The sequence below is a fragment of the Aptenodytes forsteri genome, unplaced genomic scaffold (assembly GCF_000699145.1).
Source record: "Aptenodytes forsteri isolate BGI_AS27 unplaced genomic scaffold, ASM69914v1 Scaffold339, whole genome shotgun sequence".
Classification (NCBI taxonomy): Eukaryota; Metazoa; Chordata; class Aves; order Sphenisciformes; family Spheniscidae; genus Aptenodytes; species Aptenodytes forsteri.
This window is the reverse complement of record NW_008795254.1, coordinates 344,048-369,057: the sequence shown is the minus strand read 5'-3', so window position 1 is coordinate 369,057 and position 25,010 is coordinate 344,048. Positions and strand designations below refer to the sequence as shown.

Sequence of the window (25,010 nt, the reverse complement as noted above, 5' to 3'; positions counted from 1 at the left end):
GGGAAGCTCAGGGCAGCCCTTTGCACCACGCTTGTTTGCTCTTGTTTTCTTCAGAGACCTTGAGCTGCCCACCCCTCAAGCACAAGGGAGCAAGAGACTAATTTTGGAAGTTTTTTTTTTGCAGTTTGGAAGAACCTGCTCTACTTTAACTCATAGGTAAGGGCAGTTGTAGACAAAACAGCAACAATGACAAGGAGAGACCCCTGGCAGGTTTTTCTCCAAGTCCATGCTCTGGGCAAGGCAGGCAGATAGGATCTGCAGCACCATAAATCAACTTGTGGCAAAGGGAGAAGAGAAACGGATTGTGAAATGAACTGTAAAATAAACATTTAATGTAAACATCGAAAAGCAGTGGTTGGTTTTTTCTGTCTGGGAGCCCAAGTCTGATACAAGTTACTGGCTGACTATGCTGGGACCCTGTTGGGGGTGGTTTACTGCTGGCCCCATTGCAGGGCAAGGAGGCAGCAGCTGCTCTTCTTTGCCAGCAGGAGAGGAGGCTGATCCCACCATGAGCATACCTGCTGTCCTTTGGCACAGTCCCATCACGCACTGGCTCGGGGCTGGGGGTGCCTGAGCTTTGCCCACCGTTCCTGGGATGGGCTGTCTGGCTCCTCCTGACCCAGAGCGATGCCCCCCGAGGACACCTGCCTTGGTGGCCTGGCAGCAGAGATGGGGCCACCCCAAACAGCTTCAGGATGCGTCCTTCTCCAGGGCCTGGGTTTTCTGATAAGCAAGCGCTCACCCAAAGCTGCCTCGCCCCAACGTGCCTTCTGGCATCCCTGCCTGCGCTAGCCCTGCTGCTCACAGTTGGTGGGGCTTTGCTGCTTGCAAATCTTCTCCTGGTCCAGCCCATCCTCCCTGCTGGGAGGGCCAACACATGCCCTCGGTGGGGGAAGCTGGCCACCTCTGAAACAAACCTGACCCGCCGCAGGAACATCTGCCTTTTCACCCATATTTATACTTCCAGACCTTCAGATTTGCAGACATCCAGCCACGAGAGGGGTCGACAGATGCTGGAGCATGTGGTGCCCCAAGAGGAGCACTTTCTTCACCGGTTTTCATCAGGAAAAGGAAACCTACAGGGCAGGGCATCTCAGAGCTTTGAGTCTCACCAGGAACAGGAGAGAGCAACTTCTGTTTGCTGCGAGACATGCCTGGAGAACGAATCGGGACAATGTGCAGCTTCTCCAGGGCCAAAGGGAGACGCTAGAAAGCAGAAGGAAACCAAACACCAGACTTACAGCAGGCAGTTGCACTACATCAATACCTCTCCGAGGTCTGGGGCACACCCTGGCTCATTTGTCAACACACCAGGACAACGTTACCCAATACCTGTCTGTTATGCTCAAACCAGGGGAGAAGATAACAATTTGCTACTGTACATAGAGACCTGTGCCTCAGGTAGGAAAGGGCAGAAGCCTCTGTGCTTTTTTTTTTTTTAAAGCTGCTTTAACTCTTTAAGGCAAGTCATAGGAGCATGAGGTTAGAAGGGACCTCAGGAGATCATCCTCCTGCTCTGAGGCAGGGCCAATGAAAATCCAGGCAAACATTTTGGTTCCAAAAACACCCTTAATGAAGAAAAGTCCACACCTCTAGGAAATGTGTTAATTATGCTCATAGCTAGAACATAACCTACATTTGCTGCAGATGAAACACAGCTATGTCCTCTCCTTAGTGGGCAGGAAGGGCTTTTTTTTTAGTAGTCTTCTAATGTAAAGGGCAGTTTGTGTCCCCTCTCAATCTGTTCTAACAAATAAGATCAGCCTTCTCCCATAGGTCCCCATTCTCGCTGACTCTGCTCATTCTTGTCGCTCTTCTTCAGACCGGCTCCAGCGTCCAGGACTGCCCCAGTGCCACAACACCGCAGCAGGAGCTCGGAGAGTTTCTCGCTCATTGTTGCCCACACCACCTTTTTTCCAGTGCTGCTGCTTGTGCCCCACTTGACATAGACGTAGCTGATCTCTCCTTCCTTAGCACAGTGCTGTGCACCTTTGTCTACTGAATTTCATCTGGTTGATTTTCCCTCCCAGTTCCTCGTGGTGACACATGGTGGCACTCCTTGTTCTGCATGAGGGCCTTGCTTAGGGCATGGGGCATATGTCCTCCAGCTGCTGGGCTGGCTGACACACCAGCAGTCAGAGGCTGCTGCCAACTTTCGGTTTTCCAGGCCCCCACGGCCGTGGGCATCCAGCCAAGGCTGGGTGGGGCAGGCGGCATGGGGACTGGGGGACAAGTGTGGCAGGAGATTAGGCTCACAGGAGGAGGATGGGACAGGTGGGAGGGGAGATAGTGTGCAGGTCCTGCTTTGGAAACGCACATGCGAGAGCTGATAGTTGTTGAAGTGCCCGGTGGAGAACTGGTTTCTATCTCCAAATTCCTCTTCTATGGCCACCACCTGTGGTTCTGCCAGGAGGACGGGGGGGAGAGGCTGAAAACTGACACTTGGCCAAAAAGCCTTTGGGACACAGCAGAGAAATCCCCAGGGAAAGGGACTTTCAGATGATCACCATTTCCCAGCAGAAGAGTCTGCATCCCGTAATGCCCTACCAAATAGGGCGGAGGGGATGCCACTGAAGACACTGATTTTAACTGGGGGGAGTTATTCACCTCCCCTACTCACTTCACACTTTCAGCCGTACCTACAGTTTTATTATATTTTGAGTTTCATACATTAACTTTGTGTGAAGAAGCCGAGGACGTGTAATATTTGCACCGGGAGCTGTGCTCTGAGCAAGGCTTGGCGCAAGCCCAAGGGTGCGTGGTACTCCAGGCCATCGTTTGCGGATGACTGTCTCATGTGCGGGGTATGAGGGTCCCCAGGGTTTGTTTCGGGTACCGTTACCAGCTGTTGCAGCACCTGTGCTGAACACAGCGGTGTGCAGTGAGATGTAGGGGTCTGTACAGTTTCTCTGGTGCGGCACATACCCATGCCTGGATACACAAAATTTGGGAGTAAACTGCTTAAACGCAAACAAGGTACTTCAGCAGTTTGGCGTAATTAAGATTTCAGATAAGAGGGGTAAGAAGAATGAAATTCTGCTCTATCCATTTCTGAATACATCTCCTTTGTTCAGACCCTTATTATCGTCTTATATTCCAGGTGCCAAATTCAACCCACCTTTAATATTTCTAGTACAGCTTCGTCCCAAGACTCTTGGCACATGGGTGATGTCGGAGACAAGGCTAGACCACAAAGAAATGTGTGTGGGCTCTGTGTGTGTGTGTGTGTACAGATATGTTAGACAAGTCACCTTTAGATGGTCTTTCCTCAACCGTGAGCTCATCCAATCTGCCCGTATGGTAAATTTGACCTTTAAGTTAGTCTTGAAATGCTGAACATGTGTCTACAGAGGACTGTCAATTACAGCGGAAAAGAAACAGATAAGCCTTTTGTTAGCTTATGGATGAGGTGATCAGCATAAAATGTTCAAATTCTGTTAACCTTCAAGAGGAAAAGTTAGCAGGATGCTTGTCTCATCTGGGGTAAGAGGTCCACAAAACATTTGTACTTACTCTCGCTGCACCAGACGCGGGGCAGGGGCAGTGGCCCCCAGGGCATGAAACAGAGCTGAAGCCTGACATCCATGCCGTGTCACCGCCACGGGTTGCCGGCGGCAGCCTCAATGCCCATCAGGGTGTGCGAAGGCGCCCCCAGCCGGTCGGCACCATCGCAACGCTAATCCCCGGGGAAAGGCAGCACTTGGGAATTGCCTTATGCTTTGAATTTCAGCAAAACCAAAGTTTTAAGGTATCACCTAAAAAAGAGTGAAAATTCAGTCGGGGAATCCTGATCAGGATCATATTTGTCTTGGAAGTTGGAAAGATTTTTATGAGATGTCATATATTTTTACTGTTTTCCCCCCTTTCACCACATGTCATTCACAGGGTATAGATATCTTTAAACCTGCATGGCATAATGTAACATTAAAAGAATGTTACAACAGTTACCCTCATTTAGGCCAATTGTTCCTACTGAATTGAGACATTTTATCTCGTTTTCTAGATTAAATCGGTTCCTTGGTATGTCATCAAAGCATCAAACAATAAAAGCAGGAGACGCTTTGTTCTAATAAGTAAATGTTGTGGCACATGCAAAACTACTGGTGTCATTAGTATGAAAAGAAAATCCAGGTGCAAAAATAGAAAATCCAAACTGGAGTTTCTGAATTTTGTCAGAAAATTCCAAAGTTTTCTAAAGATTTAAACAGCACTAAAAAAAAAAAAGCTTTTTTTTTGTTTTGTTCTAATGGAATTTTCTATGTTTTGTGTTTACATGATAAAAGTATTTTCATTTAAAAAAAATCCACAGGCAGAGCCAGTGGGAAAAAAAGCTCTGTGGGCTGGGTCGGGCAAACAGAGAAGCGATGAGACACTGCAGAAGTTATTGGCAGCGGGATGAATCTGTGCGCCAGCGAGAGCGGTATCTACTCCATCTGGCTTGGGCTCCACGTCACCCAAGAAGTCCTCCTTTTGAACAGGGAGATACCAGTCACGATGACTCCACCAGAAAAGGAGGTAGCCTCCCAGATTTGCTTATCTCAATCTTCGTGAAAGCACCACTAACTTCCTTGGCAGCGGTAGTCAAACAAGAGCTGTAAAACACTGTTTTCCCTGGTCTGGTCGAACTCGCAACTCAGCATATGTGGTGGGGAGCTCCCAAAATAGCCCTCGTTTGCCTCACCAGTCTCGGCAGCAGCTCGAAAAGCCTTTTGTCTTCTGGGACAACTTAGAGAAGTTGAAAATGTTTGGACTTATTTTGAAAGTACTCTGAAAGATAAGAATGATCTATTCCAAGGCCGGGTGAACTGAAGGTCACAGCTAAGGCATTGCACAACACAACCAAGTAGGTTCAGCACAAAACTCACACAGGATTTGATCAGCTCATCGTCGCCGCTGCTGCTGCCCCTGCCTCAATTCAGGTCAAAGCTGAGGCCCTTCCACCTGGCACCTCACCAGGCCAAACGCTCTCACTGTTGTCCTAAATACCAGTAGGACGATGCCAAGGAGGAGGATGACATGGGTCCTTTGCTGCCAGATCGCTGTTGGAGGAGTCTTCAGAGAACTCGGCAAAACAGCTCCATTTCCGAGGAGAAGCTGTAATTGCTGCAGGACAAGCGCGCTCTCACTCTGGGGATGCTAACACACACTTCACCCCGGTCAAAGGTTGTTTTCTGACTGGCTATCTCTAGTTCGGACAAAGCCTGAACAGCTCTTGCTATGTTAAACAAGGGATATCCCCAAGCTGCTCTTTATACTGCAGTACTTCAGCGCAACGCTCCCGTGGGCTTTGCACAGACGACACGGCGGTCGTCCCCCCCAGAGTCATGGGAAACCCCTCCCTGCTGCGCGCAAAGGCTCCTCTTTCTTGAAAATATCATTTGCTCTTGAAAGATTACTCCAAAAAACCCATATACATCTGTGGCTTCCCGTCAGGGTGGGAGAAGAGTTTTTTGTCGACACGTCTCATGTTTCCCAGCACGCTCTCCTGTGCCTTGGCCAGAGCCCTCAGTGTAACTTTCTGCTGAGTCAGGCTGCTGGTTTTCTTATCCCAAATCCCAAATGGGTGGTTTCAAGTACTCCAGGCATTTTTCAAAGACAGTTTGAAACCCAGCCAAGCCCACAGGGGGTGTAACTCTTCTCCTGACCGATTTGCAGTTGGGCTGGTTGTCTTCCTGGACGGGTGAGCTGGGCTGCAGCTGGAGGGTGCTGTTGCCATCCCGGGGGACAAACATACCCCACCCTCAAAATAAAGTGAACTTTGTGATTTTTAGCAGCAGTAAATGATCCCATTGGGGGTTATCTGACCACCAAAACTACGCTGGCTTGGCTGAAGGGTTGAAGTGCAGAGGCCCACCTAAATCCGCGCTTACAGACTCCAGCAGACGCAGCAGCAGGTCCCCTCCCCAGCCCCAATCCCCCCAAGTAAATGATCCCATTGGGTGTTTTCTGACCACCAAAACTACGCTGGCTTGGCTGAAGGGTTGAAGTGCAGAGGCCCACCTAAATACGCGCTTACAGACTCCAGCAGACGCAGCAGCAGGTCCCCTCCCCAGCCCCAATCCCCCCACCAGCCGGTTTCACCCGCTGCTCGGAAGTCAGCCCTTTTCCAGGTCCTGCGTTTAGATGTCCGTCCACAACACAACGAAACAGAGCGAAGGCAAATGTGCAATGTAGAGATCCATTATGCTTTATTTACATGCGTCACCATCTCTTTTACAAACTAGATTACAATTTAAAATGGAATACACAAGGCAATATCTACTAACACCAAGTGGAGTAAGCACTGCGTCTCTACTTCGTTTGGAAAGGGGCAGGTTTTGCTCCAAAACAAACTTCCTTCCAATCTCCGTGTAGTAAGGTAGTATATTCCTCCAGGGCAGCATCTTTTTTTCTTTTTTTTTTAATATAAAATCCTCAGTAAGACTGCAACATGAGAGTCTGCTTTCAAATGAAAGTACAAGATAGCCCAAATGAAAAGTATAAACTGTTCAGCTCTTCGGTATGTAAAGACGGCCATGCGCGATAAGGCTGTGGATTTAATATTCTTCAAATTTACATGGCTTGAAACAAAAACAGATAAAACAGTTTTACAGATACTGTATACATATTTTTTTCCAATCATGCAACTTTTTTTAAAAAAAAGTTAAACATGTGAAGCCAAATGTACAATCCATTTTTTCCAACCCATAGTAACGAAATGTATCTGGTCCCCCTTCGCATCTGTTGGCAATTCCTAAGGTATATCGTGTACTAGAAACACTTACAGGACACTGATTGCCAAGCAATGACATCATTTTAGAGAAATACATGACCTAAAAGGTAACTTTTTGAAGCAGTAGCACAAAAATTTCTGGAGTTAAGCAGTGGTCAACTATCCGATTATTCTCAAGAGAAAATTTTTTTACAAAATCATTAAATCAAGCCCCAAACCTGTGACTAGGAACTGCATAAATGTCGCTCTTTTAGACCTTTTGCTTAGACCAAGTGTTTAAACGATACCTATGTAATTGTTCTGGACCTTTACCTGTTTTACACTGTTTCAGAAGGAAAACTTCTAGGCATAAACATGTTCAAAGACTCAAAGGCCAAATTTTCAAAAGGTAGGTTCCCAAAATTAGCCATTCTTCAAGTCTGTGTTTTGATACCTAAATAAGTGGCCCTTTGAATTCAGCGAGATTTATTTAGCACTTCTGGAGAGGTGGGCTTTTGCTGGGCACCTCAGCAGGCGTCGAGGGTGGTGTCCTTCCCCTGGGCCTGGGCCTGGGGGGAGCTGGCACCTCTCCTTCCTTTGAGAAGCAATGAGGGCAGAGCAGCTCGCCCACCGCGACCATGCTGGAGTCCCCGACGTTAGGTGCCTGACACCAGGCACTTCCATTTGAAAATTCTGGCCTCAAAAATGAGCAACAGAAACCAAACCCAAGAGGTTGGCCAAGTCCACCCCTCTTCAACGAGTGCTGGGATGTTCTCCGCAGCAGGGGCCCAAGGTGTCCCAGCCACGCCAATGGAAATGCTTTCCTTGACATTGCTGGGAGCCAGGTTAAGCCTTTCAGCCGCTAATGCTTTTATTTTTTTTTAAAAAAAAACTTCTCTGCCATTGACGCGCTGTCTCTAAAGCAAGTGTTTTTTCTCCATTTTCTGAACAGAGTGGACCATAGTTTTCTCTCTCATTTCTGCCAGCGGGAGCTAGCTCTGTTGAACTCAAGGGGGTTAGGCGGCTGTAGCAGAGCGGAAGTTGCCCCCATTTGGCTTAAGCTAATGGGCCTTCCCTTGCCTTTGCAAAGAACTGCATCTGTACCAAGAAAAAAAATAAGATTATGGATTTTGGTCACCTTGGCCATACGATCAAGTCAGGCCTTACTGGTGCTGTCAGCGACCTGGTCGGTGGTCTTTGGGCAGACATCCCAGGTCTCACCGGAGGCTCACCTGTGCAGGGGCCAAATGCTACGCCCCAGCATGGGGAGCCACCGAGTGAGCTCTGCTGGCGGCCGAAACCACGGGGCAGGGAGACAAGCCCAGCCGCAGGGCGGCAGCTGCGGAGGAGCCTTGGGGAAAGGAGCACCAGAGGGAAGTCCTTCAGCATACACTCGCATTTCGGGGGGTACCGGGAAGCTGAGAGCTAATCCTACATGCTCAGAGGAGGCTGGTGGTAAGGCTCTCGACCAATTTTGGTAAAAGGTGCCTGCAACTGGACTCCGATAAGCAAAACAACCTCTAGCCCAGGTGACCACTGTGCCACACGAGCGTCCTGGGTAGCTGGCTGCTGACAGAGATGGGCAATGAGCATCACCTAACTCTAATAAATGTAATAAACTAGTCCCCACGCTGACAAATAGACCACCTCGGTGTAAAAAGAAAAGAGAAGTTTTTTTAAAAGGCGAATGATAAACCCTTGGCTGCTTGGAAGAGTTGATATGCTACAGGGCTACGATAACCACAACTGCACAGACTCTACACAGTCATAACTGCGGGGAGAAACCAAGAAGTGCATCTTTACGAGAGAACAGCGTGGGGGCTACAATACAAAAACAAAACTTCCATCACACTAGGAGCTGTTGTTTCACCAATATCACCTCAGGGACCTGGAAAGTAAGGAGCGAGGAAGGGCCCACAAATGCTTTTGTGTGTGTGTGTGTGCGTGCGCGCACGCGCGCATGACTGCATGGGCAGTGGCAGTGGCGAGAGGGAGTCACTCCACATTGCATGGGACAAGGGTCGGTGGGAACTCATGCACTGAGACTTTGGGTTAAAATGCTAGTCTGTTTTCCTAACATCCATGCATAATGATCCATTTCTGTACATAATAAAATATATTTATATATTTATATGCATAATGCTTTTATGCAAAGAAAAAAAACTTCATATATCGCTTTAGAGAATTATGTATACACATGTCCTATTCAGAACCTCTTCATACCGAGTTCCTATGTACCATTGGTGTCTTCCCCTCTTTTTTTGTATCCCTCCCCCCCAAGATACTAATAAAAAGTAATCAAACTTTCCAGATTATAGAGAGGATCTATACAGCACCATACCTTTTATTCATTATTATTATTAATTATTATTCATTTTACAAAAGAAACTCTTAGAAGCAAAATATATAAAACTGCCTTGTCTTTCAGTGTCATTTATCCTGTTACAATCTATGCTCATATGAAAAGCCATTTGTATGATACTGCCACCTTGCCATTCCCTTTCCTGCTTCTTCTGCCACAACGGATTATACACAATGAGAAGGAAAAAATAATCAAGGATATACCCAAAACAACAACAAAAAAAGGATCACTGATGCAGTAACACACCCTGTAACGACCTGTGCCTCAACTCCCGGTATTGCCACTGCAAGTCACTCGCCGACGCCCAGCCTCTAGGCCTGGCTTTTCTGCGAAGTCGCGTATTTCCCTTAATTTTCGCTTTTTCAAACACATCTTTGGAGGTGGCTATGTTCAACTTGTTTGGCAGCTCAGCTTATAACTCCTTACCAGCTCGCTGCGGCAGTAGGGGCAGCCCCGCTAACATAAGGCAGGAGGGGAGCCTGCTCCGGTGGGCAGCAAACGGGCTCCTGCCTCAGTGCATGTGCGGGCAACGGCACCCGCTGTCAGTCAGTAGTCATGAGCCAAGAGGCAAACTCACCGGCTTCCCTTGTTTTGCAATCAACCCTGGTTTGACACTTATGGAAAACAGGGGTGCACTATTAAATTTAAGGAAAGAATAAGAAAGAAACAAACAAACCAACCCAACAAACAAACAGACCACACGCATCACCTCTCTCTGGAATTCAGTCGGTTGATCGGTATAACAAATGCTGTATATTCAGAAAACCCTGACGTCTGAGCAGTGTTGGGTTATGATCACTTCCTTGCGTGTGTGCAGTACTTCAGATTCCCCAGGGAGAGAAAGCAAAAATGGTCAAAAATCTAAGGAAATCAAACTGGAGGTTGTAGGGGGGAGGGTGGGCAGACGGGGAAAACCTCCAAAAAGAAAAGCCAACTTAAAACATCCCATAAACCATTAATATATTGAAACACCACATACTCATTGACAAGTAACTATTGTAAAGGCTACACAGTGTGTTCTCAACAGGATGGTGCTGAACATTGTCTCCACAGCAGGTGCTTGGCCATCCCAGAAAAGGAAGATTTTGCATACTTCAGAATGAGTTCAATTCCCAAAAAAAGAGAGGAAAAAAAAAGAAGAAAAAAAAAGGAGGATCTTCACTCCAGTAAGGGGCCTGTTAACAGTCTGCTTTGTTAGGAAAATAATGCAGGGTTCACAAAGGTCGTAAGCTGTAAACAGTATCACTGTCCACTTGCTGACAGCAGATTTGGCAAAGGGTTCTCTCTCTACATCTCGTGTCAGTTTGAGGGCCTGGAGAGGAAGAGAAAAAAAGAAGACAAGACAGTGAGACTGCTGCATGTAGTGAAAAAACACAACATACAAGGCAACCAAGCAAACCTCCAAACCAAACAACAGCTTGCACTGACAAGCAATTTTGATTTGTTTGCACCCAGAAGCTTCAAACTTACAGCAAGGAATAAGTTGCATCATGACCCTGCCTGAAAATGCTTCTCCCTTGCCAAGGTTTGAGTGTGCTGCTTTGCTGGCTTAGCTGCTCCCAAGCAGGAAAGAAAAAACCCTCTCTCCAAAGAAAAACAATGGCGGAGTCTGATCTACAGAAACCCAGCGCATCGTCTATTTGTTAAGCATATTTCCAGGTGAAGCACAGAAGGATCCTCCAGCTTTTCTCCATTTTTCACAATCACCCTTTCTCAGCATCGCCAAAAGGCTGGACAAATCTTCTGTCAGCATTTGACATCGACCACCGCCCCTGAAGGACAGCTGAAGGAGGCTGCTCAAGAGAAGCAGCGAACAGCCACGAATTTCGGTTTGGACTTTAGAGTTCTCCATTTTCCTCCTTGTATGACACACCGTCAACAGACAGGGTCCACCCGGCTTTAAAAACGGGGTGAGGGTCCAGCTTCTTCTGTAGCCATGAAACTTCTCTGCAGAGGGAAAGACACTGGAAAGACACCTTGGATGCAGCATGGAGGCGACTACGAAGGGACATAGTAAGTAGGTAAAACACTGAAAACAGATGAACATTTCAACGAAGGGGGCCAAGGGGCCAGGTTTTTAAAGGTACTCAGTAACTTAGAGATATAGGCAGGCACCAAGTAGGGTTTTGGAAAGTATGTACATTTAAACATTCCCATGAAATCCTTTCACATCTTCAGAAAACCCACTTGGCAACCACCCACATAGCTAGGCGTATAACTTCTGGCTCTGAAATGGCTTCGGAAACCAGGGCTTAGTCCCCCACACCACTTATAACCTGTTGAGGATTTTCCCCGAGATGAATGATTGGTGATTTTTTTATACAGTGCAAGAACAAGGGGACACAGAACAAGGGGACACTTGCTGAAACCAAAAAGTCATTTAAGTTGATTATAGGAATGTCTTTACTCTCAAAAGATCCTGGTATCAGGCACCCTCATGAAAAATGGTGGATTTAGGGGGACTGCGGGATTAATCCGGACCAGCATCTCCTGCAAGGGGGATCACTCAAAGGCTGTCACAAGATGAATCTCCATCACTGCCCCTCTCCTTTCTAAGGTGCAAGGCACTGATCCTATGATAACATTTTATTAAAATGACCTATTCTGATAACGCTAAATGATTGATGGAAATTTAATCATTTTGTCTCATGGTTATTAGAGCAACGGTGTGACAGCTGCTCCCTGCGCCATTAGGGGAGAACTTCATTCAGCACAGCTTAGGGAGCAGACAGATTGTGCGTTTCACCCAAACAAAATTTGGCTTTAGCCTTAATTATGTGGAGGGGTTTGGGGTAGACTGTTTTGTGAATAAAGGGATTTCCGACTGGATCAACATATCGATGTCTTCATTTTCAAAGGGCAAATTAACGCTAGCCATTCGTTAATGTGACTGCCTGGCAACAGCTCCATTTGGTAAGTGTGTCCTGATGGCCGTAACAAGGTCAGGAGAAGATATCCAGACAGGCCTGGTAGCCCCCAGTAAAACCTGGCTAGTGGCTTGTATGCAGCTCAAATGAGTGCAGGCCCTTTTCTCTGCCTCTTCCCAAAGCCTTAGCACCAGGGGGGCTGGAAACAGGCGAGTTCCCAAAGCGCAACCTCATCCGAAGGCAAGGCTCGGGTCCCGCGCGCCGCAGCCCGGCAAGCCGGCTCGCTCTCATGCAGGCGCCAGTTACGCTGAGTGTGGGCTTAACTTCGGCATGTGTGAGAAATCTTGCTGACTTTGAATGGAGCTATTAATTAAAAGTAAATGAGTACAGAAACTCCTGATGAAGTACCAGAGTAGTGTTTAACGTTTAAATTAAAAATGTATGTAAAATATTGTACTATGAAACAAAGTGACAAGAGAAAAAACTGGAGGACGGATGACGATGAGCATCATTTGTGGAAGTGGCACTGCCCGGTATTTTTTCCTGAGGACACCCATCCTTCAGACAATGCTAACGTTTAGGAGACAGACACACAGCTGAGGTGAAATTTGCTCGTAGCAGAACCAAACCACGCTCCATTTTCACAGCTCTATTTACATGGACTTTGCAAAGGGATTAAAAAATGAAAAGAAGTAGATCAAAGTCTTAACCCGCCTGCCTTCAAATTACCCCATTAAAGTCTGTAACAGACCCACACACTCTCACTTTCTGTCTTGCCACAAGAAGCCTCTGTTAACCCTGAGTTAGCGGCCTGCTGCTTCATAGCAATGAAAACTCTATCAGGCAGGGAAGCAAGCACTCCAGTTACATCTCCATTTATCAGTGGTCTTCAACCACAACTCCCCAGTGTTCCTCTCTCCCTGCCCCCAGATATCTCCAGCTGCATCCTGAGCCACCACAAGGTTTTCTCCCATTCCCAACGGCCATGGGAAAAGCTCGTCCTCTGGAGCGTCACCCTGAATCTGCAGAGGCAGATGGGGTTTCTCCTCTGGTGAGCCAGGATGATGCTGTCCTCTAAGGGCAACACGCAGCTCTCCAGGTAAAGTACTTCAGTCCCCACTTTATCCTTTTTCCTGGCCTTTATTATTGGGTCCTGGTTTGAGGGATAAGAGCAGCAGAAGTATGAGCACAGGGAGTGATTAAAAAATATATAGAACAGAGGTCATGGAGGGATACGAGAAAGGTGAAGTCTATCAGGGCTAGTAGGTTAGAGCAGTGTTTGCTAACTTGCCACAGCAAAGGCATAGAGCCCCCTCTTTCGTGTGGCATGGTTTCTTGTTTCTTAGGCTGGGCGGAACTTCCAAAAAGGGCACTACTGGAAAACACCATCTGCCTGCACTTCTTAAGCCACTCTCCTGAAAATTCAGTTCTCCCTTGAAAAGCTCCTCTGCCAAACCTGAAGCCCATTTTCAATCATCAGGGAGTGGAAAGGAAGCAGAAATTTTAGACTTTCTCCCAAAGTTTCTTAGACTTCCTTTTCTTCTTCTGAGGAAAGCAAAGGCTTTCTTTTGGAGCCCAGTCTTCACAACTGCATTGATACCTGGCCTCTGTCACACACGCACGCACGCACACACTGAAAGTAGAGGCAATTCCACTATGGCTGTTTTGATCCCCTGGGAACAGAAGGCTAGAACGAGATACATCTGCTGGACATTAGAAGAATCCATAGTAGCATATCAAGCTGTAGCTTATGCAAGCATATATGCATGTGGTTGGTGAAAATAATGACTTTCAAACAAAAACAGGAAAAGCATTAAGTGAGGAGTGAGGACGAACTCCTGCTTTGTCACGTCCCACAGACATTTTGAACCCTAGATGCTAAATCTGTTTATCCTATCTGGTGGAAGAGTGTAAAACAAAAAGCAAGTATTTCTGTATTTTCTAATTCTTCAGCTTGCAAGCAATTATGTGGGAGAGGAGATGCCCCTTTCTTCCGTCCTTTTCTCTGCCCTCCCATCCTCTACCTTGCTACTGACCGGTTACAAATGCTACTCTTGCTTTATTCTGTGGCTGAGCTGTTGGCTGCGATTTCCCTCCAGCGACAGCCATTTCCTCACCTCTGTCTCACGCCATTCCACCACGTAACCGGATGGCCGTCTCCCAAGCCCCACGCCAGCTCATGCACTGTCAGAGCAGCTCTGAAGGATCATCTGCCACCTGTTGCTTTCTCCCTTTGATCCCAACGGTGCCAATTATGCAGCACTGGCAATTTCTTCAAAATAGAAAGGTGACGCATCGATGCTCCCCAAAGCGAGGCACAGATAACGTGCACTGGTGGTAAATTTATCAGTAAGCTGACATAACAATCAGCACATACAGTTTTCTGTTAAAAGAAAAGTTATGTGCTCCTTTACATAATTATGATATGAGAAACCGCACTACCAATACACAGCTCCTCTGTGCGGTGGCCTACCAAGGACCTTCTGATTTGGCTGGAAGGCTTGTTGAGTGGATCACATCTTGAAAAATATCACTACTTAGAGGTCTGTAAAACAAGTGTTTTCCCTGGGCACCACTCTGTAATGACTCCCCAGGGACAGGAAATCCCAGTAACTACTTTTACTGTCCAGAGACTGAGGATGCAAACATTTTGAAGGACAACTGCATCCTTTAGTGATAGATGTACATTCAATCTAGTGCCTCTGTCCCTTGATTTGTCATCGCCGCCAGCAGTACAGCTTCTACTCCAAAACGGGGGTAGGCTCAAAAAGCAAGGCTTGATTAGGCATGGGTACAAGTTAATATTCTGCCCGAGGTTTTCACAGCTCAAGACTGAAGAATACACAGTATTTGTTTAGAAACAAGTAAGGAGGATAACTGTTGTGGCCAATTCTTCTATAAGGACAAAATTGCAGCATGAGAATTTTTTGTTCAAGCAGAATAAAAATTAGGAATCCCGATGCCGTGGCAGGTATGCCACAGTGACACCCTACAGGCTTAGCGTACGCTGCCCTAGGATGGCACTGTGCTGAGAGACAACGCTGAGGTCAGGGTGCGAAGTCCTTATTTTCTTTCTAAGGCCTGAACTTTCAGGCATGTTGCAACTTCACTTTTTCTCTTTAAATTCTACGCATAAAACCAGATCTTTTCCAGCTCAGAATCGGGGGCAGAGGGTGAGGGAGAAGGATGGAAAGAGGAAGAACGCCGGCACAGAACTAAGACTTATGGGAGCTAAAAAGTTGCTGTGCTGGTACTTGCGCAGGCACGTAAAGCACGATAGTGTCTCTTTTCCTTCTGCTCCTGCTCTTCCACTCCAAGAAACATTGCAAACCATAGCGGACAACTAAGTATTTTGGAAGTAAATGTAACTAAAGATAGCAGATCATTCTCTCACCCTGTATCAGCTCCCTGGGACAAAAGGCTTGCCCAGAACTCTAGTGAGGTGCCACGACTATTGATACGCATGTTATTCTGATATCCCAGCTGTCTACAGAATCATAGAAAAGTCCAGGCTGGACAGGACTCAGCATTATCTGGTCCAACCTTCTACTGCAGGCAGGGCCTTAGGTTAGGTTATTCGGGTCCCCGTCAAGCCAAGTCTAGAATATTTCCAGCAAGGGAGAGTCCACCACTCCTCCAAGCAGTTCACTTTACCCTCAAAGGCGGGTAAGGTCCCTTCCACCCATTTTACAGATGAATAGGAGACACCCAGAGAGAAATTGGTCCACCCATGCCCACACACTTAAAAGTAGATCAGGTTTTCCTAATGTATCAGGACCTGAGGCTGAACAATCAAATTCACAGGAAATTTCTGCGCTTGCTTGCAAGAGGAGCAGGCGCATGCAGACTCCACTACATATGTCACTGTGTTGGTGCCCATACAAGAAGACCATATGCTGCCACACTTGTTTTTACACCTACAGACATGTCAGTGTGCAGTTATGCCGGCTTTCCAGCACAAGTACTGCCGATACCCAATTGCTGTTGACAACCATCGTATCTGGCTGGGTTCAACCCTCTGCCCTGGCCAACAGAGAAGAGTTTAGATACAGGACACCATCTCTCTACAAGGTCTCCAGGCTTCTTGACAATCTTACGGTAAATTTTACCCCCCGCCTTTTGTTCGGGGACCTGAGGAGTGGGATGGAAATCCTGCCAGTTATGGGTGACACTGCCATTGATTGACAGACATCAGCCTGGGTGTTTAACACAGCACCTTTTAGGCAGGATGATGCTGGACTAGAGGAAGAAGGCCAAAAATGCTTGAAAAATACATCTTCTGTTAGGGTTAAAGTACATCGGCTGGAATAACGGTGCTTTCTTTAGGCACTCGGGAGCACTGGGAAGGAGACCTCTACTATGGATCAGAAAAGGATGGATAACTACTGCACCTGTGCAAGACCAGAGAAGGATTTTGCTTGCACTCGTGAATCTGAAGAATAAGAGCCACTTTCTAGAGTAAAAGGTACCTGCATGGCTGGAAACATCCTGAATTATGGGTTTATAGTGCTATGGAAACGTGCTATGTACTTTTTATTCTGAATATCCTCATAGAGAGGTTTTTTTTCTCTGCCAGGTACCAAGCCTGTTTTAAAAACAGCCTCCGTGCTATGGAGTCTTCTCATTTTCCTCTGCAGTAACTTGAAAATGACAGGCCAATAATGCTCACATAGGTCACACAAAAGGATTTCCACCATGATGATATAAGGCAGGACATCCTCTATCATGACTTACAAGTGGTAGAAAAGGCAAGAGAGGGAAGGTCCTTCCTCAAAACCAGATTTGTATGAAATAAATTACCCACGAAAGCCAGGAGAAGCAGTTTGCAAAAGCAGGCAGTGCAAGGGAAAAACAACGGGCAAGATACTCGGCTCAGCTGTAAACGTGCATAAACGCAAGCCATTCTCCACAGCATCATCTGGGAAAAGCGGCTTTCTTCCTGGAGTAACCGCAGACAACCACTGGCTACACAGCAGCCTCCGCTAGCTGAGCCGCGTCTCCGTCCCATTACCGCTCAGCAGATGTCCGCTCCATCAGACTCCAACAACTGCCACCCTGTGCGGTAATCTGAGTGGAAAAGCTGATTAAATAGCCCTCGCAGACTGGACCAGAGCGGAGCGTTACCACCACCCAGCCGCAGGTACTTGATTTAATGGGGTCAGTGTCCCCATGCACCGTGTGGGACTTGATCAGGGGCAGCGCTGACGGGAGCATCCTGCTGGAGACTCTCCAGCAGTGGCACCAGGAGCCCAGGGGGCTGTTGTGTGAGCATCCTTCCTTCATCCTCCCTCCCCAGGCCAGGAGAGAGAGAGAAAGGCCAGCTATTTACGTACGATACTGTGCACTCCTGCTGGCCTACGCTATACCTGTGCTCTTTGGCTGTCATCAACACACGACTTAAACCTCTCCGGCTGTCAGTTCATCACCTTGGCTGAGTGCTGAATTGCTATGAAAAAAGAGTTCGACCTTTCCTCAGCTGCATGACGCTATGTTTCTAAAAAGGATCTCTCATTACGCACTTCTTCAAGAAAATATGTTTTTAGGGGAGCTATTTAAAAGTCTGGCTCAGAAGAAGGAAAGAAAAAAGAAAAACCACCTGTAATCACCCCAGCTATCAGGCAACAGCATGTCTGGGGACCAACACTGATCTGCAGCTCTAAACAATCATTACTGCTCATTCACATGAAAAAGACAATTTGTGAAGACTCATTCTGTAATAAAACCTGTGTGCTGCCGATCCAGGGAGGAAAGCACTGGGGAGACCAGTTGATGCGGGCTGTTCTAAAAATATCAGTTTGTGCTGTCATCTGGTGAGAGTATGTCATCCTGTAATCTTGGCATCTGCAGGGACAGCAAGTTTCTGCCTAATTATTGCTGCTGAATCACATGACAAAGCATGAGGTACAAAAAATATATCTATATAAAACAACAACAGAAGAACACCCAAACCACAGGATCAGACCACTGTCCTGGCTCCAGCCTGCAACACAAGCCTGCGGAGGCAATCCTGCTTTTTACAGATCTTTTTCCTCAGTTAATAAAACACCAAAACATAAACCCAGATTAAAAAACCACCAAAACCAAAAAGACCTACTCACAGAAGGAGTGAGCGATTCATCATGTTTGTGTGTCAGCTCATGTTGCCTTCACGCAGCAGAAGCCACAGCATCCCTGCAAGCGTAGGACTGGCCCCTGAGTACAAGGGGCTTCGAGGGGCACTGCGGCCAGAGGGACTGCACGGGGGGCAGCCCCAGTGGGGTTTGCCCAGCTTTCCCCTCTCCTCCTCCCCAGTGGCCACAAGTGCCGAGTTTGCTCCTGTGCCGCTGGTGTGTGCCCAGAGCGTGAGGAGCCTGCTCAGGGCAGGCCCTCCTTGGAGTTAATGGGAACCCTGTTCTCAGCGAAATACGTTTTCTACATAGATATTTTTGTTCAAAGACTAAACTTGGCACACATGATGTTCAGCTAGTCACAAAACCACCTTTCAAAACTTGGGCTGGCTGAAACAACACTTAAATGTTAGAAGCGCGCCACCGCCTTAACCGCTGACCTGTTAGAAATGGAGCAGAAGAATTTGCTGCTCCTGAATTTCCTTTAGATTTTTTAAAGGCAGCCAGGCCCATCTTGGCTCCATGTAAGAAACCTGCCAGCCCTACCACTAAGACCTCATTTTTGAAAATAGTAGAGCCAGAAGTGCAGCTATGGTCCTGAGGCTGTCAGCATCCTCAGGCATGAGGTCCACCAATTCTGGTTTCCATATTTCAGTTTTAATGAGCAGAAAACAAGCTTTCTGGTAAAGAATAAAAATCATCTTCCTCGTGGCATATTGTCCAGAGGTCTCTGATTCAAAACTCCATGCAAATGGAGATCTTTTCACTATCTACTACAACTTTTAAGATGGTGTTGTAGTGAATAGTAAGTCATCCTCAGACCTGTGCATTTGTCTTTGGTATGAATTTCAGCCAGAAATAGGTTGAATGCCAATTAACAAATCAGCAAGTAGTCCAAACTGATATGGACTAATGAAATACCAACAGGCATTTCATTACGTTTCCTAGGATTTTGCTTTGTCAGAGATTTTCATCATGAAATTATGCGAACGTTACATGACGTTACTATTAGTAGCTCGTGCACTCTACTGCTACAGTAAGATGATGTGGGACCTAGATGATGCTAGGGCAAAATGAGTGACTTTAACTGATCTGTGAAGTATTTTGCTTGTAATTTTCTAACAAGTCAACGTGACTCCAGCACAGCTCTGTTAGAGCCCAGAGGCATCCCGCTAAACGGCACATTGAAATCTCTCAGAAGATGCAGCTAGATGAGTTTTTCAGACAGTGAAACCAGCTCAAGAAGTTCCTGCCCTGCTCGTGCTGAGCTGTCCTCCACCCCCTGCCCAAGCCCTGCCAGCATCGCTGCCTGCGCGGCGCCGTTGTAAACTGCATCACTGAAACAATCGAGGTAAAAACAACTTCTTGGATGGGTTTTGATGCTGGAGGAAATGCTTGTCCCAAGCAGTAGTTGATCACTGGCTCCTGACCTTCCAGGCAGCAGTAAATGTCCCGAATAGTCTCCCCTGCCGGTCTGTTTGGGACTACTCTTCGGTGAATGCCAAGTCCCTTGGGACTCTCCAGCTGAGAAGGACCACAGAGCAAAGTGCAGAGTTGTGGGAACCCCAGGCTGAGAGAGGACCCATTAATTTCAAATAAAAGGTATTCTAGAGACAGGCAAGGGAATAGTGACATCTTTATTTATTGATAAACAAGCTGAAAAACCAAGGTGATGAGTATCTGAGTGGGCGGAGGGCATATCCAGTGCTCTTGGGAAGAAGGCAGAGAGAGAGAAACAGAGGCCCCAGCCAGCTTAAGAGCGGAAAATTATGGCTGAGTGAATAAAGCAAGAAAAAAGCATATCGATTTTGAGACAGGCAAGGGAATAGTGACATCTTTATTTATTGATAAACAAGCTGAAAAACCAAGGTGATGAGTATCTGAGTGGGCGGAGGGCATATCCAGTGCTCTTGGGAAGAAGGCAGAGAGAGAGAAACAGAGGCCCCAGCCAGCTTAAGAGCGGAAAATTATGGCTGAGTGAATAAAGCAAGAAAAAAGCATATCGATTTTCTCCTTTCTTTCTTGTAAGAGAAAAAAAAAACCAAAACAGTGGAGCTATCTACAGCACCCCAGATACGGACTGAGCGGGTTTAACTTTTTTTTTTCTTTTTTCTTTTTTTGACAGTGATGGAGCTATTGGAGTCAACCTCCCCAGAGAAAAAAAAACCAAAACAAACCCAAATCGTTTATATGCCTTAATTACGGCCCTCTGAAAGGCTGGGCATGGCCAGCCTCAGGGGCACAGGGCCAGCGTGGTGGGACCAGGCAAGGCTGTCTCCAGGGACCATGCACAGGCTTACGTGCAGCAAATGCTCATAGCCACTAAACCCGCAATGGTGGCGTCTCCTGCACAGGCTTTTTCACTTCCCCTATGAAGAAACTGTAGTTGATTTTCTTCCAAAGTAAACCCCCCTCTACACCTAGAGTATGTATAAACTAAATACCTATGTATTTGGCTGCTTTCTTTTCTTCACGAAAACTGACTCCAGCGTTTCTCTTATTTTTCATAGAAAACACAGCACTCGCTATTCCCAGGTATGCCAATAACCCATTGTAACTGCTTCTGCCTGCCGGCAAAATGCACCTGGCCGCCCTTGTGAAACAGATTTAGCGTGAGCAAGCGCCAGGCTGCTCTGCTGAAAGCGTTCCCCAGTCTTCAAGCCTGTAAAGATTCATTATTGGGATCATGAACACTGCAGAGAGAAGATTTTAATTCAGGGGTCCCTATTGCTATGGCAAAGTGGAGAAGTAACCGAGAAAGCAATTCAGAATGATCCGATGTCACGCGAGGCGCCCCTATCAAAATATGAGATGCTCGTAGGGAGGCAAACTCTCAAACAGTGCTGCTTAACAGATGAGGAAGGGTGCATGATGAACCAGCTCAGCAGAAATCATCTGCGCTTGCACCTGATACCGGAGGCACCCCGCAAGAGCTGGTCTACTTGTCAGAGAAAGGGAAAGAGGCTTCCACAGATGACTGGAGAGTAATCCGCTGAGGAGAGCTGTCTCGTTAATAAATCTGTCCTCTGCAATGAGACTCCGCTCACACAGATGTGTCAGTTCCTTTATTCGGAGGGAGCAGCCTGAAAAGATCACGGCGGCTACGCTTTCCGTGACTGGCACAGGCTGGGGTAAAGAGGCAGCGGCGAGCATCGGTGAGGAGGTGGCGTAGTGTGCTTCCTCCACGCTGCCTAGGCAGGTCTCCCTGCAGGCATCTTCTACCTATACACAGCAAACAAAGATACGAAAGCAGGAGGCTGCCCTATTTGCCTGTGTCAAGCAAAGCTGTCAGTAACATCTGTTTTTTAGGCCCCATTTGGCAGATTGTACTGTTGGATGTTTCACAGCAATAAAGTTCCTACGGCCTTTTTTTTTTTTCACCTCATGCAAAAAGGGTCTCTAGATCCAAACACCTCATGCAGCTGGAGGAAGAGACAACTGACCAGCAAGCGTGACCTTCTGCAAGTTTTTGCTTCCTGGTTCACGAGTCGATTTGGTTTTTTTCCCCTTTCCTTTCTTAAATTATCCAGCACTGGAACTGAAGGAAAACCAGTATTCAGCTGTGGCACTGGCCTTGCCAAGCTGCCATCCCGTGCAGGGTCAGCGGGACATGGCGTCCCCTACAGCCCACCTCCACAAGCCCGTCTCCTGGCCGCGTACTGCAGCGCTCTCGCTTTGAGTGAAAAGATGTGAAAGAACCAGAGGAAATCCTCCCACTGACAGAGAAAGGACTGTGCAAACCAACCACTCCACCGGAGCGAGGCAGCTTTGCAGAACGACTGAAAGGAAGACTCCTGTGCAGTCTTGTTCTCCCTCACAGACAGCAGACCACAGCACACATCTCCTGTGGTACTCCATACACACAGGAAGACATTCAAGAGGTTCACCACTGCTGCTCACCTCCTGCAAAGCTTCCCCTTGAACATCTAACTGTGAAACAGAGAATGAAAACTCTAAATTAAAGATGAAAGGGGCAAATTATGCACTGTAAAGTCAAACGACACCAACTCCTTCTTTCCATCCTTCATCCAGAAAATAACAAAGTTGGAAGTAAGCTGCAAACTGAATGAATGCCTCATTTAACCTCACCACTGGGATACTCTACATACTATTCTGAAGTTAATAGAACACTTTCAATAATTTATAGCTAACCTTTTATCCTACTATATTTTGAAATCTACTCCCTTATACTAATAAATAAACAAAGGAGAAAGGGCACTTTGTGTGGCACCTACCCTATGAGTCAGTGAATATGTACGTGTGAGCAGGCAGACGTATGGGCAGGAGCCTGCAGAATCACAAAAGGATGACAGAAACAATGCTTACAAGTTCAAATGCCCCCAGCTGTGGAAAAGAAGCAATGGAAAAAAACACATCAATCTGGAAAAAATTAATCTAAAGAGACTAACATTTGAAAAGCACCTATGTCAGAATCCAAACCTACAGATATTCTCTTGGTGGGGTCCAAAAGAAAATGATACCCACCCCAGTCCTGCGGGGGACCAACAATTTTTGCATATGTAAAACATTAAACCCAGGACATTCCTGGGACCAGGATCCCACCTTTGCTATTGCAATATATAATTCCTGCATTTGCTACTTTTTTTTTTGCCAGGAAATACAATTTAAAAAAAAACCAAACAACTTCTCTAGTGTTGCTGTACCACAGCAGCAACACAACTCTAATTCAGTCCAGATCTGTCCCACACACCCAATCCTCAGCGCGTTCACTGATCTTGCAAAGACACTCGCCCTCCCTCCTCCCCCGCAGTACTATTGCTCCACTGACTGCAAAGCCCCTTGTCCCATCCCTATGTCACACAGCTTGGCTACGTGCGGCATCGGCTGCAGAGAACAATCCATCTGTTGCAGCTTCAAAGAAGACAAGTTGGAGCTCTGTGATTCCTAAAACCCACAAATATTCCACCTTGCTTTGCCTGATTTGTCATTAACATTTCTCATGCCTAAATTAAGAAGGACGCATAGCATCAGATGCGTGCTGACAGTGTTGCAGCCCAACAGCTTTTATAGCTTAGCCTCATTTCCCTCCACACCTCCAAATGTTTCTTGGTTGCGCCTGTTGCATACCAACACATAGCAAGCCATCAACAAGCCAGATTAATATTATTAGTGTGCACTAACTATTAAGTGTTTGGTGCAAACTCCAATAAAACTAAGGAACCAAGTATTTTACCACATCTACGGGGCACTGACCTGTTTGCCCATTTTCCCTGTTCTCAAAGATCCTTCAGCCTGGTACCCAACTCTGTGATGAAGCCTGTTTAGCACCAGTGAAGTTCCCCACATTCAGACTGACAACGTTCTGAGCTGAGATGAGGGAATCAAAGTTAAAATCCAGCCCATCTGCATCCATGAGTTCACTGCGGATAATGGACTCCATGTCACACTCCAAGCTCCCATTGAAAATATCCAGGTCCAAGTCACTTGGGAATTTCTCGTGTCCCATGACCGGGAGGTTCACACTAGAAGAGTACAAAGAGGAGCCTGAGAGCGGGTCAGAAAGTGTTTGCATAGACTGATTGACAGGTGACTGCTGATGTTTGGTGGATCCCAAGCTGTTCGAGTCACTCAAGCCTATGTTACTGATGGAATTGGACAAGGCACGGCTGCCACTGAGAGAGGAGTTGTGGGACTGGTGCTGGTGATGAGGCAGGCTCTGATTGACCAGACCGCCCTGGCTGGACTGCGCGGCAAATGACATCATGGGGTCGTTGCGGAGCATTATATTCCTGCGGGAATTCTGGGCGGACACAGCTGTGCTGGCTTGTGACATGAGTGGGTCAGACTGTGTCATCATGACATCGCTGTGACTAAGTGCATCAGAGGCGAGGAGATCCTGCAGCGTCTGGTTGTTGTAATGAGAAATGGAAGAGAAGGTGGCCTGCTTGTTCTCCTGAATGGTCTGCATGGGCGACTGGCGGAGGGAATTCAGGGACGACGGCCCAAACACGGCGTTGTTGAAACTACTTGATGGGGAACCCAGCCCTGAACCTTTGGAACCATACGGAAAACTGGAGCTTCTCTGCATTATCCCTCCTGTGGGCGACTGCTGGGAGGGAGGGAGTGTTATATTGTCCAAGAGATCATCCATGAGGTTATCTGTCAGTCCATCGTTCAAATTCATTGTCCCAGCCATATCAGTCAACCTAGGCAACTCCACAGTACACGGTTTGTTTACCGACGGGGACAAGCTCGATGGACTACTGTATAGCATGGGAGAAAGTGGAGCGTCGTCATCTTGAACATCATCTAGTTCCGTGCTTGCCAAAATGGGTGACAAGCGGCCACTGATCGTACTGGCGTTTGAATTTGTACGGGAGCGAAAATCTGTCCATGCATCCAGCTCATCGCTGCTGCGGGAGGTGGGACTCCCTGGCCACTTGGAGAGCTGAGAAGGGCTGTCCTCGCTTGTCTCCTGGGCGGTCTGCAGGGCTGCCTTTTTCTTAGCCGCCCGCCCTCTGCTCTTCGTGTACTTGTTGCTGTTGTCCATCGACACAGCACGTCTCCGGGGCGCCTTGCCACCTTTTCCACCATCAGGATTGATCATCCACCAAGAGCTTTTCCCGGTGCCTTCATTCTGCACCCTGACGAATCGGCTGTGGAGTGACAAGTTGTGCCGGATCGAATTCTGCAGGAAAAGAACAAAACAAAACGTCAAGACTAGCACCCCTCTTCTTTTGCTACCCAAATCTCAATCGCAAAACCAACATCACATGAAAACAGCAACATGAATAAAAGCATTGGGCCCTCCTGGACATCAACACGGGTTTCTTGGGTGGTGGATACGGGAGGGCTGGAGCGTGACCGCAGCGTGGCAGCATGCTGCTGCAAAGCAAGCCCCCATGCTTGCACTAGCTGTGCATTCCTGGTACCCACCCCCAGAAGCTGCATCCTAAGGAAAGGAGTGTGACACACATCCATTCCTGCTAGCAAGGAGCTAGACATTTCTCCCTTCCTTTTGA

The 25,010-nt window shown here is 47.2% G+C and overlaps 1 protein-coding gene across 1 annotated transcript; it reads right to left on the bottom strand.

The window, feature by feature from the left end:
• Positions 1–6,164: 6,164 nt before the first annotated feature.
• On the bottom strand, positions 6,165–24,672 carry FOXO3 (forkhead box O3). Its single transcript, XM_019472025.1, has 2 exons — positions 23,242–24,672; positions 6,165–10,365 (listed from the first exon to the last, which is right to left on the bottom strand). The coding sequence occupies exon 1, from the start codon at positions 24,593–24,595 to the stop codon at positions 23,276–23,278; it is 1,320 nt and encodes a 439-aa protein (XP_019327570.1). The 5' UTR covers positions 24,596–24,672; the 3' UTR covers positions 6,165–10,365; positions 23,242–23,275.
• Between the last annotated feature and the right edge of the window lie 338 nt (positions 24,673–25,010).